The sequence below is a fragment of the Ascaphus truei genome, chromosome 7 (assembly GCF_040206685.1).
Source record: "Ascaphus truei isolate aAscTru1 chromosome 7, aAscTru1.hap1, whole genome shotgun sequence".
Taxonomy (NCBI): Eukaryota; Metazoa; Chordata; class Amphibia; order Anura; family Ascaphidae; genus Ascaphus; species Ascaphus truei.
This window is the reverse complement of record NC_134489.1, coordinates 18,096,716-18,115,192: the sequence shown is the minus strand read 5'-3', so window position 1 is coordinate 18,115,192 and position 18,477 is coordinate 18,096,716. Positions and strand designations below refer to the sequence as shown.

General features: G+C 46.9%; 1 protein-coding gene across 2 annotated transcripts in view; it reads left to right on the top strand.

Annotated features, from left to right (window-relative positions):
• UBE2G2 (ubiquitin conjugating enzyme E2 G2) overlaps positions 1-13,168 on the top strand; it is a 30,336-nt gene extending 17,168 nt beyond the window's left edge. The window contains exons 3-6 of one of the 2 annotated variants that reach the window (XM_075607134.1): positions 709-754; positions 8,979-9,097; positions 10,104-10,244; positions 11,003-13,168. In XM_075607134.1, coding sequence (XP_075463249.1) covers positions 709-754; positions 8,979-9,097; positions 10,104-10,244; positions 11,003-11,115 — 419 coding nt within the window. In that variant the 3' untranslated portion in view covers positions 11,116-13,168. The remainder of the gene's footprint in view (positions 1-708; positions 755-8,978; positions 9,098-10,103; positions 10,245-11,002) is intronic. The other variant, XM_075607135.1, reaches the window with a different exon arrangement.
• Positions 13,169-18,477: the final 5,309 nt, after the last annotated feature.

Sequence of the window (18,477 nt, the reverse complement as noted above, 5' to 3'; positions counted from 1 at the left end):
GCAACAGAGGAAAGGTCGTATCTTTGTTATATTGCGGAGAAAAAGCGACAGGTTTTAGAAATGTTTTGAATGTGAGGGGCGATGGTGAGAGAGGCGTCGAGTGTGACCCCTAGGCAGCGTGCTTGGGCTACTGGGTGAATGATCGTATTTCCAACAGTAATGTGGAAGGAGGTAGTAGGGCCAGGTTTGCGAGGAAGTATGAGGAGCTCTGTTTTAGCCATGTTGAGTTTAAGGCGGCGGAGGGCCATCCAGGATGATATAGCAGAGGGACATTCAGAAACTTTGGTTTGTACAGCAGGTATAAGGTCAGGTGTTGAAAAGTATATTTGTGTGTCGTCAGCATAGAGGTGATAATGAAACCCAAAAGATGTTATTAGGTCACCTAGAGAGAGTGTGTACAGAGAAAAGTGAAGAGGTCCCAGGACAGAGCCCTGGGGTACCCCCACAGAGAGATCAATAGAGGAGGAGGAGGTGTTAGCAGAAAGTATGATGGGAGAGGTAGGATGAGATCCAGGCACGTGTGCTGAAGCTGGGATATCCTGACAACCTGACCTGTTGTGGGGATTGAGGACTGCAGTTGAGCCCCCCTGCATTAACTCGCAATACTTATGCTCATTAAAGTTGTATTGTTAAGTTGTTTGCAAAAATGTCTTTGTGTTGTGAGCGGACTATTGCTGCCTCTTACCAATATACCATATTCTATTCCAGGCCCTATTAACGAGGAGAACTTCTTTGAATGGGAGGCCCTGATCATGTGAGTGGTTTTTAATGAGCATATTTCTATTGGTAGTTTGAAGAATGAATGCACTGTCAAAATATTACTGCTGTCAGCACTGGGTATTCTAAAATATGCTAAAACGGATAAGGTTTTTTAATGTTTTAATGTTGCAAAGGCTGAACCCCAATGAACAGGACTGGAAAAGTCCACTCGTCCACTCAACCAGTGTTTTTTCAACTGGTTCCTATGAACCTTTGGGTTCCCCGGGCTTCCTAAAGGGTTGTTCCCTGCAATTTTCAGGTCATTTGAAAATGTTACCAAATACAGAAGAATTTACAATGCATCTGATCTTGGACACGCTATTAGAGAGGGTTGGGGTTCCTTACAATGCATCTCTCAGACACGCTATTAGAGAGGGTTGGGGTTCCTTACAATGCATCTGGTCTCAGAAGCGCTATTAGAGAGGGTTGGGGTTCCTTACAATGCATCTCTCAGACACGCTATTAGAGCGGGTTGGGGGTTCCACAGAATTTTCCAATATAATTATAAAGTTCCTTAACCAAAAAAGGTTGAACACTGCTGTATCGCAACTTTTGGAAGCAGAGCGGTGATTGACAACTCTACTTCTGAAGATGTTCTGCAGCAGCTATGATCTTCCCTGTACCGCCCCCCACCCCCCGGTTGGACGAGTGGCTTTCTGTACTGGATCAGTGTAGGTTGAGGGAAATGTTTCAAGTCCTGCCAATGAATGTCATTTAAAATTCTATTTCCATTTGGAAGTGAGCAAATTCCCTCTCTCTAAATAAGTAAAATAAGTAAATTTCTTAGTGTGATATTTGTGTGTTGGAGCGTCAGATTCCTACACTAGGAGATTTCCTCCCTCCCGCCAGAAACCCCCCCTCCCTCCCCCCCTCCCTCCTTCTCCCTCCCCCCCTCCCCCCATCACCACCCAAACTGATTTACTGTGTTTCTGGCTTTGATGGGGTTACAAGCGCTTACATTTTTTATGGTGGCCAACACTTAATTTGGTGGCTTGCTAGTGAGCTGTTTTATTGAAAATATAAGCCCAAATGTTAATAGGTGGCAATGTTGCAGTCTCATAGGGGGCTGACGATGGGGGTAAATTTTATATACCGGTAGTGTAAAACGGCCATACTGGATGTTTTGTGCTTAAAATCTCTATTTAGATCTATGGAAATATGCAGCTGAAAATGCCCCGATAGGCCGCTTCGGAATATATAGAATTTAGCATGAGACTCGTATGCTTGTTTAAATAAGTAAAAGATCATCTTTCTGTTTTCCCACATGTTATGGAATTTCCCTATGCTGGAATCGTGTTATTTATCTGTTTTTTTTGGTATCGCTCCAGCTTCTTTTATAAAAAAGTAGGGAGGGGAAACAAAAACAGTTTTTAATATGCTTAAAACAATCATTAAAAAAAGTAGCTTAGCCTGTCATTTTCATCCCCTTCATCTGGAACACAACAGGTTATTGTTACAGACTTCTTATACTGTATTATTAGTAGTGGCTCTGTCTTATCTGGAGAACTAGAATCTCGGCAGTTCTTATTAATATTTTGTAGTACCTCTTCAGCACATGGTTACCTAATAAACACAGTTTAAACAATGACATGACCAGGTTGAAAGGTATGTATAATAGAGTGCATGGGAGTGGAATCCTTGGCAGAGAAGCTTCCAATCCAAATGTGGAGAGTATGCCTTGGGGGGCTGAAGGCACTGATTCAGAAAACAATGACCAATTGTACGCTCACCTGGGCAGGGACTGTGTACAGTGCTGTGTACCGCACACTATATTGGAATTGAGAGAGAAATGATAATCTAATTGACTATTTTGTAAGTCTGAGTTGATTAGACAAACCCCTCCCTTAAGTGTTAGTCAAATGCATGTGAATAGGGTACTTAAGTCACTGTAGTATGGCTGTTTAGCCATAAGGCTGTGTAACATCAAAAGCGTCACATCATAAGTGTACATCAAAAGTGTCTACAAGAGTTAATTTTGGAGTTGAATTTGGAGGTGAAGATTGGAGGAAGATCTGGACTCTGCATTACAACGTTGCCACTGTGAGACATTAACTTTTAACCTCTGTGATTTATTTGTACACTTTTATCCTCCAGTACCTTGGAACTCTCTCCTCCTGCATCTCACTGTGCCCTCCCTATTTCTTTTTCTGTTTATCGTTTCCTCACTCCTTTGTGAGCATTTCTGTTCTCTACAACATCCCCACTCCCCACTGCTCCATTATTTATACACCTCTCTCCCAACAACTTCTGTACCCCTCAATAAAAAACACCCACGCAAATCCTCTATTCACACCCTCTATCTACTCCTCCCTGCTGCTGGGGATCTTCCCTAAGCCTGAAGCCAGACATACACACCTGATCTCACTCATGCCTCCCTGCCACCTCTTCCCCTGTAAATGGTGTTAGCCTTTTCATTTAACACTGACCTTCCTTAAATTTTACCCCACAAATCAAGCATCCCAATAGCCTGCCCTCATGGCTAGTGTCCCACAGAGTCACTCCTACCACCCATTGTGACCAAGCACTGCCATCTACAGCACTTACTCCCTTCCCTGCTGTCTCTGTAAGTTTCCCATTTAACCTCTTAGATTGTAAGTTCTTCGGGGCAGGGATTTCGTTTCCTATTATCTGATTTAGCTGCACTTATTGTATAATTATAATTCCCTGTACTGTATTCTTTGGGAAGCGCTGAGTACACTTTTAGCGCTATATAAATAAAGACATACAATACAATTGTGACACGCTTTGAGTCCCATTGGGAGAAATGAACTATATGAAATAAAGTTATTATATATAATTTCCTTATACAGAACTGACCGTGTTCTTATCGCTGTATAAATGCCAAAGTACTGGTAGTCGTATTGGTCAAAGCAGTTTGAGTGTTTTCTTATTGTCGGTCGCACACAAGCAAGAGACCTCTTCTTTAATGGAATCATTTCATCTTTGTGTAAATATCATGTTCAAGAATCAACATCGTTGTCTCTCTCCCCCCCCGCCCCCCCATAGAGTTTTATTGCCCAAGATTACAAGGGACTGATGCCGAGGTTCACTCTCTTTTTTAAGGTGCGTGCTGTGTGCGCGGTGAAACTGATGGCCCCATGCTCTAAATCCTTTATCTTGGGGTTTTATTTTCCATTCCTGAAATCTAGGAACTCGCACAGAAGTCAAATAAAAAATATCAACCCTTTGGTCTTAAACTAGCGGGTCAAACGTTGTTACTAAATAATTTGTTGTAATTTGCTTCCTTGTATTTAATTGCCCTCTTATTTATTTATTTATTTTATAAAACAATGTACGTGGCTTGTAGGAACACTGTATTTGAGAATATTTTAAAATAAATGTTTTTTTAAGTGCCACTGGGATTATCTCTAAGGCAGGCGTGGCCAACCTGTGGCCCAATGGCTGCATGCGGACCTTCAGTGCTTCATGTGCGGCCCCTGGAGAGGGAAAAATACAAAAACGGGGACTCTGACTGCATACAATGCAATGGGACCATAGAGACATAGAAGAGAAGCCAGAGCGCCCCCTAGCCATCTCCTCTCCTGAGCACCTGTTTAATATTGACCCCTGGTGGGCTCCCAAGCAGCACAGGGTACAGTGAGGATACACCCTGTCTGCTGAGAGCTTCATGTGGTGCTGGCTGTGGAGACTGGAGAGCAAGGTAGGGACAATCACCCAACTGTCCACATCTCCCCATGTCTCACCCTCTTCACCCCCCCTCCTCATGTGTCACACCATCTTTTCTCCCTCTCCATGTGTCACTCCCTCCATGTTACCCTCTCTCCCGCCCCCTCCCCATGTGTCCCCCCTCTTCCCCACCTTCCCATGTGTCACCCCTCCTTCCTCCCCTGTGTATGTTCAAGTTATACTCCGCTCTATACACTGACCTAGAGTATAACCTGACAGCACTACACACGGACACGATGAGGTTCTGCTCTGTGTCTGTGTATACAGGTATTCATTGAATTTTTTTCTTATTGTGACCTTTTGACAATGAGGCGGGTAAATTCTGGCTCCAACTCCCGGCCAGGTTGGCCACCCCTGGACTAAGGGGTAATTTGCTCAATTTAAGCTATTAAATATGCCACTGTCCTTCATCCTAGGAGAGGCTGCCCATTAATGGCCTTATTCTATATATGCTGGCAGTTTGTGCGGTTTTCGGACAAAATCCCTATTGAAGTATATGGGGCTTTTTGTCTGAAATGTCCGCTTCTGTAGGTTTAAGTTACTACTCGAGTAGTACAAGGGGTCTGTGCATCAGGGCAATTCTGGAGCAAATTGAGAGAAGCAGCGGCTCAGGGACACTGACTGGCATTGAGTGTGAAGCAGGGGAGCCTGGTTCAATTCCTGGTGTTGGCTCCTTGTGACCTTGGGCAAGTCACTTTATCTCCCTGTGCTTCAGGCACCAAAAACATAGATTGTAAACTCTACAGGGCAGGGACAGTCTGCAAAATGCCTCTAAAGCACTACGGAAACTAGCAGCGCTATACAAGAACATGCTATAATTATTAATAATAATAATATTATATTGGACATGTGTACCACTGTATCAAGGTACCTTTTTGCTCCAATATAACCCCCTGAGCACCAGCTTGTCACTTTTGGAGTGTCAGTAGGAGAAGTTAAAGGGTTGGGCTTGGCGCGCAAGACTGTATTATGATAGGAGCTTAGCGCTAAAAAAATAAATAAATAAAATACATTTTGGGAAACCCCTTTGCTACCAAACAGGCCTATAACACATTTGCAAAGCATGGGGTTCTCTCCTAAAGTCTGATGTCTGATTATGGGGGTTGATCTGGGACTGCTGTCCACTTGAAAAGAAAAGGCTGTGCCAGTTTTGTCAAACAGCTGCCTGCCTCTTCTATGACGTGCAGCCTTTAAGACATGCCTTGCAGGCAGATAGTTCAATTATAGCCTCGCACGCCCTGCTTATTTGGAGGAACGCTGTGACCTTGCCATTATAGCAAGCTTTGATTTCCTTCTCTGTTTTGTTTGGTGTGTCCCCCTCCCCCCCCCAAATCCTGCAAAAGAAAAGAAAGAACAAGTAGAACAAGCAAGTTCTTTGAAGTGTGTATTTATAACAGAAACTGTAAACAGCCTAATTAGCAGGAGTACTGTACCCCGCTCTCCTTGTGATATTATGTTGGGCTGAACTGCCGCAACAACCAGTTAGTGAGATTAGAAAGACAGAGGTTTTTAGGACGGGCTCAAACCTCTTCTAAATAGATGCAGTCCAGAGCATTGTCAAAAGCGAACTTGTGATTTGGCTAATTGGGGAATTATGTAATCGTTTCTCCAGATGTATCTGTGAGAAGAAAATCACATTGAAAGCAACAGGATTGTAAACATCATTTTGCAGCAAGGAAGTATCCTTGGCTAAGTTGATCCCATGTATAAACCTACACAGAGTGTGACTGATTACGTGAACGCCCCTTTTATTTGACCATCTTATTTCCTCTTCATGTGACAACTCATCGGGGAAGGTACCAGAGGAGTACCAAGATGTTGGCTGAATCCTTTTAGCTTGTTCATTTAAGATACAATGGTGTGTGTGCCTGCACGATTGTGTTAATCAGCAATCCGGTCTGTCTGCTCAAATGGCACATGACACGGGCATTGCGGAGCCTCTAGAAGGACACGGTGAGCAAAGTCCCTGTTTGTTGTAATATTAGTGACACCGCACAGGTTGCAACAAGCCCAGAGCCGGCATGGCAAAGAGAATCAAAACCACTTGTAGTTACTCCTGGAGGGATTAGTGCATAATTCGCCGCTATCTCTGTTAGAGAAGCCAGATTCCTGGGTAATTATGTTAATAATAAGTTCTCAAATTGCCCATTTTTATTTTCAAACGTAACATGAACAATAATTCGAAAGAGGAGCTATTTGAAGATTTCAGATTTGGGAAGTTCTCTTCTCGCTTGTAAAACGGGTATACCTCTTCTTTTGCGATTTAATATAGGGTTATTAAACCAGGGTTGTTGTTTTATGTGTTGGTGTTGAGCTCCTGTCTCCATGATGTTTTCGTGCTGCCATTTAACTCTTGTGCAATCTGCAGATTTTCTATAATTCGTCTTATCCCAGCTAGAAGAAGGCTCCTGCCAAACGTTTGTGGGGCTCGCGGATTGGCGCGTGTCCTCTCTGGGTTGCGGCGTGAATAACAGAATTAAATGGCAGTGTTGGCTGGGCCTGCGCAGAGATCCCACAGCTGCACGTGTAGTCGTAAAGAAGTTTGATGGGATCTGTCACACGAGCAATAAAGCTACTTTAGTTTAAGCACAAGGAGTATCTTTATTTTGCAGATGCCGCGATGGCACAGCGTTTCGGGGGTCTGTGCCCCATGGTCAGTTTTACAATGGATGAAGGGGCGCAGAGCCACGAGACGTTGCACCATCGCTGCATTTGCAATGCACTTGGCATCCTGGCCATGCACTTCATAAGAATAGGTAGCAGCCTTCTCCCCAGAATCTGCATATCCATGCTACATGTTTTACCCACACCCCTGTTGGGATCATACAGATGGCACATAGGGAGCCGTTTACCAATAGGAAGGTCGTCTTGTAGTACATCTATTACACGTTTGGGGCTTCTTCTTTCCCTTTTTATCTGACTCTGTTTTAAATCATAAACACATAAGGAGACAAAGAGTTCTCCTAAAAAGATCCCCATTCACTGCACAACAAAGCTGCAAATAATACTCAGGGTTCAAATACCCACTATGGATATAGTAGAATAAGCTATAAAGGGTACAATTAAGTAACCACTCCCAGCACTGTAGGAGGACAATTACCACTAAAATGCCCGTAGGCAAAAAATAATAAATACTTTAATAATCAGCAAAAATCAACGCAATAACACTTACTCAAAACTACCATAAAAACAATTAAAACACAACGGGTGATATAGGGTTCAGGGATGTCTATGGTTAAATCCAAAATGGTGCAGTATACATCCCCTAACCAACTTCCAATCGTTAGTGTGAGACAAAATAGGTGAATAGAGGTAAATTAGCACATAATGATCCCTCTTGTCTCAGGGTGGGGTGCTGGTATAGGTAGAGCCGATGGATGAGTGCTGTAAATCACCTTATAATTGATAGCAATCGCAATACAAACAGCATATGGTGCAGTGCATCAAGCGTAATCATATAGCTAGTGTAGTATGTAAATCGGTACCTGATATCATATACAGTATATCCCATAATAGGCACTCGCATAACACAGCAAAATAGAGTGCTGCGCACTCGGTATGCACAAATAACCTGCACAGTTCAAACCCAGCTCTTCCCGCCCCATCAACAACGATCAGGAACAATCTCACCCGTGACTCCTCCTACACGACGTCAACGCAATGACGTCATGCCGACGTACGTTTCGCGCATAAGTGGCTGGCGCTTTCTCAAGGTGGGAGTTTTAAATCTCCTGAACGGAACCAAGAAAACGTGTTGGGAAGGGCCATAAGAGATCTCTTATAGTATGTAGAACAAAGTGGCAATCAGAGCAGAGCATTCACACGGAGTCCCAGGAGCTGAACCTGGTTAGTTCCAGAGATGCATACATGTGTTTGATCGCGCCGGTCTCTCTAAGCATGGACGTAGCCCATGGCCGAGTCCATAGAAGGACAAGCAGCGCTGAGGCGTGCGGACGCTCCGCGCTGAGCCCCTGCATCCTCAATGAGGATGCCTTGAGAGGGGGCTCACGCGAGCGTCCGCAGGCGTGCTGACGAGTTGGAGGTTTCAGCCGAGCGCCAAGCTGTTTTTCAGCAGGCTGTCGGCTGAAAACCTCCAATCACAGCACAGCAGTGTCGTGACGTCGACGTGAGTGCGTCGCGGGCGATTGGCCCAGCGACGTCACTGCCCCGCCTCCAACCACCTCCCCCCGGCTCCGATCGCGCCCGCTGGCTCGCCTGTATGGGCATGAAATCGCCCAGATTTCAGCAGGCGAGCGTCAGCGCGGTTCGGATCGCCTCATGCCTCTATGGCCCGGGCCTAAGATTATGCACTGCTCAAAGACACTGTTGGTTCAATGACTTCATTGGTTCTTGACTGCCATTATTTTTGGCAGTAGAATAGACCTGGTGTAGTGGATAAGGTGTACATTGATGCATTGATACAAATGCTGGGTGTTGTTACTGTTCTGCGTTGGGTCACCGTGAAGTTGTATGTGTTGTGACATACATAGTGAAGAAAAATGGTCTTGATCGTTGCTTTTCTCTGGCTGCAGGGGCCCAGAAGACACGTGCTTTGAGTGTGGAGTGTTCCCAGCCATCCTGAGTTTCCCTCTGGACTACCCACTCAGCCCTCCCAAAATGAGGTTTACCGGCGAGATGTTTCATCCCAACAGTAAGTGGGTGAAGATGAAAGGGATGTCGTCTCTGTGTATTAGTTTCCCTATCACTCTGGGCGCATATTTATTTTTCCAAGAACTGTGTTTAGTATTTGTTGCTTTAGGGATGAAAGGAGGCCTCAAATGGACAGCAAAATTCATGTACATTTATGGCTCAGACCTGAGCGTGTCTGTTTTATGATGCAGCATAAATACACAGAACAGGAGAGTGGCGATTTTGCTGATGTTTTGAGGAAGTTTAGTTGCTCTAGGACAGGGACATGCAACCTTTCAAGAAGAGCCATTTATTTTTTTGCATTGACCAAAATATTTTTAGAGCTGCAACAATATGCTTAGTCCTGTGTATTTATTTACTCTCGCCCCGCCCTGTCGCTCAATCCCCCCCCTCTACCCGCACCCAACTCCATTTCCCCCACACCACACAATTTCCCCCTTCCCATACAATTTCCCCCTTCCCATACAATTCCCCCCCACAGATTTGGATGTAAGGGGTTTGTATATTGTGACACTAGAAATATATTGCGATATATATACACATTCCAGAATGTTTAGATAAATTGCCAAGCTCATGAAACGGTTACACACCCAGTACGGTTCTTACAGATACAGTGGAGAAAGCAGATAACATTGCGATAGAACACACGCTTCTAGCACTTCACCCTGGGGTGCGGGGAGAGGCCTCCGGTCCCGCCGGTGACTGTCACACGTAAGGTCGGGCCCAACTTCTGACGCAGACAAGCAGGGGAGGGAGTTGGAGTGATTGGAGGCTGAGAGAACGCGCAAGGGCAGAAAGAGCCGCAGGTGTCAGATTCCTGCTCTAGGGATATGCATGTATGTTTTTGGTAAGGAAAGGGATAAGGCAAGGAGGACTTGAACCCCACCGTAAGCGTCAGATGACAATGTTTACAAATATTTCCAGGAGCAACTTCCAAGAGGATTGAACAAAAAACATGTTTTTCCCCTCAGTACAGCATCGATTTACCGTTTCTTTCTTGTCTCCAGTATACCCGGACGGGCGAGTCTGCATCTCCATCCTGCATGCTCCGGGGGACGATCCGATGGGCTACGAGAGCAGCGCAGAGAGGTGGAGTCCAGTTCAGAGCGTGGAGAAAATCTTACTGTCCGTCGTGAGCATGTTAGCAGGTGCGTGGATCTCTCTCCTCACTGTTGTGATGATCCCTTCAAGATCAATCATTTCTGTCCCGTGAAAAGATGCAGAATCTGGATCGGGACTTGCCAAGATCTGCGGCTCTATTGGGAGATATCCTGAGGGAAAATGCACCAGTGGCATTCCCTTTATTCCATGACTTGCCACCAGTGATTGAGTAATCACTTGTATCATTTCCATTAAAACAGCGGTCTCTTCAGCAGTAAGCTTAATGAGGGCGTCTCCTAGTCTAGGGCTGCAGCTGTCGTCCTACATTGGAAGAAACTGAATTTTTGCTTCCTGACCATGATCCAATCGGTAAACAGATATTAATGTTTAAAAGCCGAAGTCTTGGGGCGATTTGCACATTCTGGGCCCAACATTTGCCTTTTCCATGTCGTACTCCTTTTGGACAGTGACACTCCATTCAAGGCTATTAGGTTGCTTATGCTAAAAATCGTGGAGACGGAGTCCAAACCAAGGAGACACAGAAAATAAGTGAAGGCTGACATGTTTGGGTAAGGGTAACGTCTTGGTTGGCTCACCGGTTGGCAAGTCTAAAACTCTAGTGGCGGTACTTTCTGTCCAGGGATAAACACGTTTTGGCGGCATTGTCTTCTGAAACGGGGCGGGAGCCCCCTGACTAGGCCCAATATAGTCCTGCGGTAGACGGCCAGCCCGTTCAAAGAAGGGAGATACAAAGTTTTAACAGTGCAGATGATTTGAAACCACATCCTCCTCCTCTTCGTTCCAGAGCCCAACGATGAAAGCGGAGCCAACGTGGATGCCTCGAAAATGTGGAGAGATGACCGTGAGCAGTTTAATCGGATCGCCAGGCAGACCGTGCAGAAATCACTGGGGCTATGAGGCGAAGAGACGAGGCGCGTCAGTATTTCACATGGATAGATATCACTGTGCTATTGTAATAATGCTACACAGATGTCATGTGAGCACTTGCAAGCTACCCTCTCATTGCCGGGGTCATGGATTGCTCCTCTTGCTTACAAGCAAGGTTGAGTTATCTCCATGGCAACAACCTGGGCCAATCAGAGTGCTCCATTTGTGCAAGGTTGAGTGAGGCAACTGTTATGGAAAATAAAAGGGTCTGTAAACTTTGCTGAAAGAAGGATTCTGATTGGCCCGTGTCCCAGCCCTCCTATGTATCACATCCTATTAAGGAACACATTGCACAAGTATACACACCCACACGCCAGGATTCTTGATCTTTTGTCTGCTAGTCCTCGTGTTAATTTAAGAGTAGAAAGCACAGCAGTATTGTTGAACCCGCCATGTTTTGGGGAGGTTTTATTAGCTGGACTTTTAGTTTAGACCTCGGCGTCTTAACTAATTCCAAAGTAGTTTGGCTTTATGCAGCATCATTAAATCCTCTGCCCAAACACTTTGCTCATGGAGATTGAAATCCGTGTCTTTCCATAGAATTGGTAATACTGTATGATTACTGTCATAGAAGTCTCCCTTGCTGATTAATTGGTAGACCATTAAGGATGGGTATTGGCTGGTAAAAAGACAGAGCCGAAACTTCAAAATGGTTTAAAGGGCAGTTCTCCCAAAATGTATCTTGAGTACGCTCCATGTGGTGCCCTTAAGTGAATTATTAACCTTATTCTCCTCCCCCCCCATCTTAATTTTTATATTAGAAGACCCAAAACCTGCAGAGATATATATTTTTCTTCTTCTTTGCATCGTACAATCACCAGCTGTTACGTGAAACTTCCTAAGGCAGCCAGATCTCTATTAACCCCCTAAACATAATGTATCAGTGTTGCATGTCCAGGGCTCTTCCCTGAAAATGTACACACTGTAATATCAAGCAGCATTGGGTATGGCTGAGCAGTCCCAGGATAGAGAAATAAAAGCACGCCCAATAATTCCAGGTTGCAACCCTGATGTCCCAAAGTCCACTCTGCTTTGCCTTTTGGGCCTGTTCTTACTGCAGGGGCAGGTACCACAGAGAGGCAACGTGACCACCTCGGATCCTGGTCTTCTTTCTATGTTCTAAGAGCTGTAGGAAGCTGGAAATGAACATCACTATACAATACGTCATCTTCTAGGGCAAGGGTGGCCAACTGCAGTCTTCAAGGGCCACCGTCAAGTTTTCAGGATATCCCTGCTTCAGTATAGGTGGCTCAGTCATAATTGAGCCACCTGTGCTGAAGCAGGGGATATCCTGAAAACCTGACCTGTTGGTGGCCCGTGAGAACTGGAGTTGGCCAGCCCGGTTGTATGGCTTTGGACAAGAAAATCTCCCCCCTGTGCCCCTTATAAGGCCCATCTGTGTCCGAAGGGGTTAAGTGTAGAACATAAAAAGAAAAATAACGATTAGCTGCATCTGCTGCTTTAATTAGCGTGCTCTTCTACATATTCCTATGGAAGAGGTATTGAAACGTAACTTTGCTATTGTGAGGTTTTTCATAGTATTAAGAAGTGTATGCGGAGGGTGGATTTAAACCTGCATTGTATTCAAGGACCAGCCTAGTTTTTTTGTCCTCTTCCAACGCCAGAGGGTTTATAAAAGAGAGGCTGTTTTTGAGTCTTGATTTATCAATAGTTCAAACCTTCGATAGATTTCTCTGGAAGGAAAACAGTATTTCTGCCTCGATTTTTCTGAAGAAAAATCTTTAACCCCTTCGCCGCCGCGGTGGAGGAGTTGTGTCTGGACGGTGTTGAGCGCACCGGCCGGCGGTCAGCTGGGCTCTCCAGCAAAGTTTAAAAAGGGGGGTTGAGAAACCGGTTCAGAGCCGAGAGAGCTCTCCCCTTAAAAAGCCTCAGTGCGATATACTACGATGACATTCATGATATGCTCTCGAGCACTAAAGGGGTGAAACCTGTATATTTTTTCAGAGGCAGTACCGCTTATGTTGTGAAATAGTGTAATCTGTATAATAAAATGATAAACGTGCCCTCTTTTCTCTTTATTTCATTGTGCAATCCGTTTCATTTTGTGTGCACACGCTCCTGCACTCGATGTGCTGTTAAGCTTTTAATCGCTGTGTTCCCGAGTCTGATTCATCTAATAAGTTGTTTTTCATATATGTTGGAGATTTATACATGTTTTGCTTCTGCAAATGAACCTATACATTTGTACTACCTAAATCGTGGAGGTGAAAATACCGGGACACTTCTGGTACACCGTGGATTATACGCACGGCATTTGCCTAGAGCAGGGGTGCGCAAACTGTGGGGCGCGAGATTTTCCAGGGAGTGTCCGGCAGTTGCAAAGGCCCGGCGCTCTTCCCAAGGCACTTAAATTAAATGCCAGGGGACCACGCGAGGCCTCTAACTTATCCTACCTGGTCTTTGGCGTCGCCATGATAACCCATGGCGGGGTCACATGACATTGCTTTGCTATTGCAACATCATTTGATGCTTGGGGGGGGGGGGGAAGGCGCGAGCAGAGGAGGAGAGCAGGGAGAAAACTTTGCTCACCCCTGGCCTAGAGGCCCCCAAAGTTAGGGGGCCCCTGTTGGTTGCGGTGGGCAGGTGCTGTGGCTCCCCATGCAGCAGTCACAGTCTGCCATACTCTACCTTCGCCGGGATCCAACTTCCGCCTGACCAGAGGAGCGAATTGCAGAGTCCCCGGACCTCACATAAGATGTGTGTGGTGTTTGCTACCTTCTGCGGAGCGGCCCTCGAGGGAAGGCCCCGGATGTTCTTAATCAGCCACTTGGTACACACCCACGGAGTAGAGATGTGAGAACTGGGCTTGTTCCAGTTGGCAAATGTTTATGGCGCTTAATGTGAATGATTTTGCCAAGTTTTTTTTTTTTAAAGCTGGGGAGGAGCAGAATTCCCTAAAAATGTTTCAATTTGCAATCGTGACCATGTATTGTCGCGCAATTTACAGAAAGATATTTGAAAGTTGGCAAAGATCCCTTCCTCTCCTTTTTGCCATTTTTCGCCCCCTTTTTAAAAAAGAATTGGACAAAGCGTGAAAATCGTGACCTTGCTAATTTGTGTGGGAAAACATTGCGTTTCCTTGCAAACTAATTTCGGCAAAGGGCACATTTCGCTGGGTTCGCCAAACTCATTCCAACGGTTCCCACTTTTCTACCAGGCAGTATTACAGTTCTGTTTTTCCAGGCGAGGGGAGTGCAGGAAGTTCTCAGCATCTGTGAAAAATAGACAAGCAGGGGGTACCTAATGCTCTCCTAATTCTTATGGGAACAGTGGTGGTTAATAGGTGCACAGAGGATATATTCGTGTATACAAAGAAAGGTTGAAAGAGATCAACCAAAAAGGACACCTGACCACTCAATATTAACCAACGTGAGTTAATGGTGCAGTGGCCGGAAATATTCAATCCGTGGGATATATAAATCCCATATAGCCACATAAAATCCCAATATTACAATCTTTTAATGGGTATATATAACACAACAAAATGAACACACACATGAATATAAAATCGATTAAAATTAAAGAAAGCAAATAACGGACAGCTGTCACACATCACCATTTGAGGGGCTCTTGTTGCCCAATTTAACCCTGATGGGTAGGGATGTTGTGTGGTGCTGGTAGCAGTCAGCTGCTAATAAATAGGTCTCTGTCTGTTATTTGCCTTTTTTTAATTGATTTAATATTAGTGTGTTCATTTTGTTGTGTTATATATACCCATTAAAAGATTGTAATATTGGGATTTGATGTGGCTATATGGGATTTATATATCCCACGGATTGAGTATTTCCGGCCACTGCACCATTAACTCACGTTGGTTAATATTGATTGCAGTCAGGTCTCCTTTCTGGTTGATCTCTTCCAACCTTTCTTTGCATATGTGAAAAAATAGATGAGAAACACAAACCGTGCGACCTGGAGGTGATACTTTTCTTAAGGTATAAGGGATATCTTTGCGCACTCACAGGTGTCTTCATGAAATCTGCGAGTGCAAAGATATCCCTTATACCTTAAGAAAATGACCACATACAGGTCGCACAATTTGTGTTTCTCATCTATTTTTCACATATACTGAGAACTTCCTGCGCTCCTCTCACCTGGAAAGAAAAGAAAAAAAAAACAAGATTCGTGTAGACCCAAGAATGCTCAACAGAGGGTTATCTTGAGCTGCATTATCACCAGCATTATTTGGTGGTGGATTCCACATACTAATTGTATTCACATGTGATAGGAATTTTGTTATCCAATAAGATTAATATATCCTTTTTTTCAACGCTATTCACTGAATTATAATAATATCACTTATTTTGTATAGGAGCGCCCGATTACAGTTTTTTCACAGTAGAGTATTACAATTTTTCATGATATGTGAACTGTTGTAGTTAAAAAAAAAAAAAAAAATACTTTAAAGCTGCAGTTCAGTCAATATCCTGCATGTGTGTTTTTTTTTAATAAATCAGTTCTGTAGTAAGAAAAAATACTTTTAGCATTTTCTGTTTTAAAAAACAACAACTTTTAAAGACAAATTTTCTTGTATTCTATTTTAACAGCCATTTGCTAAGGCACTGCCCCTTCATGTCCTGTCACAAGCCCTGGCACACCCCTTTGTCAGCCCTGCCCTCCCTCTAGCACATGTCAGTGCAGGAGTGCTCATGAATATTCATGAGCTTCCACTGACAGACAAGCAGAATATAAACAGATCCCTTCACTAATTATGTCACCAAATTTCAACCTATCAATACATGGAGAACGAATTGACCTGCAGCTATACAGTTCTTTAGGTAATTAGAGATTGCACACATAAAACTATTGAAGTAAAAAAATAAATTAAAAAACAAAAAAAAAGACAACTGCAGCTTTAATAGGAGTTACAAGAAGAAGTGGTTTAGGCTAAGGCCCCGCTCCCAGAGTCAGCGCACCCGCACTGCAGATAGGCGGTGCGCTGAGATACACAGACCGCGATATGCGGTCTGTAGGGAGCGGGAGGTGGGCGGGAGTGGGAGGTTTGACAGGGAGGGGGGGCGTGGCTTGAGCGGAGGGACCCGCTACTCTCCCCCCCCCCCCTCCCTCCACGGGCTGCAGGAGGGACCCGCTACTCTCCCCCCCCCCCCTCCCTCCACGGGCTGCAGGAGGGACCCGCTACTCTTCCCCCTCCCCTCCCTCCACGGACTCGGGCTGGAGCTGGAGCTGGAGCTGCTGAAGGTAAAGTTTAAACACACACACGCAGGCACTCATACACACATACACACACACACACACACGCAGGCAGGCACTCATACATACACACACAGGCAGGCAGGCACTCATACACACACACACACACAGACAGAGGCAGGCACTCACGCACTCATACACACACATACACACACAGACAGGCACGCACTCAGACACACACACAGACATGCACTCACCTGCTTTCACTCCACACTCCTCCCCGCTCCCCGAAGCCTCTCCTCCTCCCGAAGCCTCCCCTACCCATTGGCTCACAGCCACACCACGTGACGCGTCAACGCTAGGAAACACCATTCTCTTGTGTTTCCTAGCGGCTGACGCGCCACAGCGTGTAGTAAGCTGTGCAGCCAGGGGGGACCGGGACCGGCTCGCGAGGATTCCCCTGCTGGTGGGGAACTCGCGACATAGCCGCCCGCGCCAACGAGCGCAGTGGGACCGAGGCCTTAGAGTTTAGACAGCCACTTCTTGTAACTCCTATTAAAATATTTATCTATTGGGCTCCCTCTGCTTGCTATGCCGGGCTCCCTCTGCTTGCTATGCCGGGCTCCCTCTGCTTGCTATGCCGGGCTCCCTCTGCTTGCTATGCCGGGCTCCCTCTGCTTGCTATGCCGGGCTCCCTCTGCTTGCTATGCCGGGCTCCCTCTGCTTGCTAGGCCGGGCTCCCTCTGCTTGCTAGGCCGGGCTCCCTCTGCTTGCTAGGCCGGGCTCCCTCTGCTTGCTAGGCCGGGCTCCCTCTGCTTGCTATGCCGGGCTCCCTCTGCTTGCTATGCCGGGCTCCCTCTGCTTGCTATGCCGGGCTCCCTCTGCTTGCTATGCCGGGCTCCCTCTGCTTGCTATGCCGGGCTCCCTCTGCTTGCTATGCCGGGCTCCCTCTGCTTGCTATGCCGGGCTCCCTCTGCTTGCTATGCCGGGCTCCCTCTGCTTGCTAGGCCGGGCTCCCTCTGCTTGCTATGCCGGGCTCCCTCTGCTTGCTATGCCGGGCTCCCTCTGCTTGCTATGCCGGGCTCCCTCTGTTTGCTATGCCGGGCTCCCTCTGCTTGCTATGCCGGGCTCCCTCTGCTTGCTATGCCGGGCTCCCTCTGCTTGCTATGCCGGGCTCCCTCTGCTTGCTATGCCGGGCTCCCTCTGCTTGCTATGCCGGGCTCCCTCTGCTTGCTATGCCGGGCTCCCTCTGCTTGCTATGCCGGGCTCCCTCTGCTTGCTATGCCGGGCTCCCTCTGCTTGCTATGCCGGGCTCCCTCTGCTTGCTATGCCGGGCTCCCTCTGCTTGCTATGCCGGGCTCCCTCTGCTTGCTATGCCGGGCTCCCTCTGCTTGCTATGTTGGGCTCCCTCTGCTTGCTATGCCGGGCTCCCTCTGCTTGCTATGTTGGGCTCCCTCTGCTTGCTATGTTGGGCTCCCTCTGCTTGCTATGCCGGGCTCCCTCTGCTTGCTATGCCGGGCTCCCTCTGCTTGCTATGCCGGGCTCCCTCTGCTTGCTATGCCGGGCTCCCTCTGCTTGCTATGCCGGGCTCCCTCTGCTTGCTATGCCGGGCTCCCTCTGCTTGCTATGCCGGGCTCCCTCTGCTTGCTATGCCGGGCTCCCTCTGCTTGCTATGCCGGGCTCCCTCTGCTTGCTATGCCGGGCTCCCTCTGCTTGCTATGCCGGGCTCCCTCTGCTTGCTATGCCGGGCTCCCTCTGCTTGCTAGGCCGGGCTCCCTCTGCTTGCTAGGCCGGGCTCCCTCTGCTTGCTAGGCCGGGCTCCCTCTGCTTGCTAGGCCGGGCTCCCTCTGCTTGCTAGGCCGGGCTCCCTCTGCTTGCTAGGCCGGGCTCCCTCTGCTTGCTATGCCGGGCTCCCTCTGCTTGCTATGCCGGGCTCCCTCTGCTTGCTATGCCGGGCTCCCTCTGCTTGCTATGCCGGGCTCCCTCTGCTTGCTATGCCGGGCTCCCTCTGCTTGCTATGCCGGGCTCCCTCTGCTTGCTATGCCGGGCTCCCTCTGCTTGCTATGCCGGGCTCCCTCTGCTTGCTATGCCGGGCTCCCTCTGCTTGCTAGGCCGGGCTCCCTCTGCTTGCTATGCCGGGCTCCCTCTGCTTGCTATGCC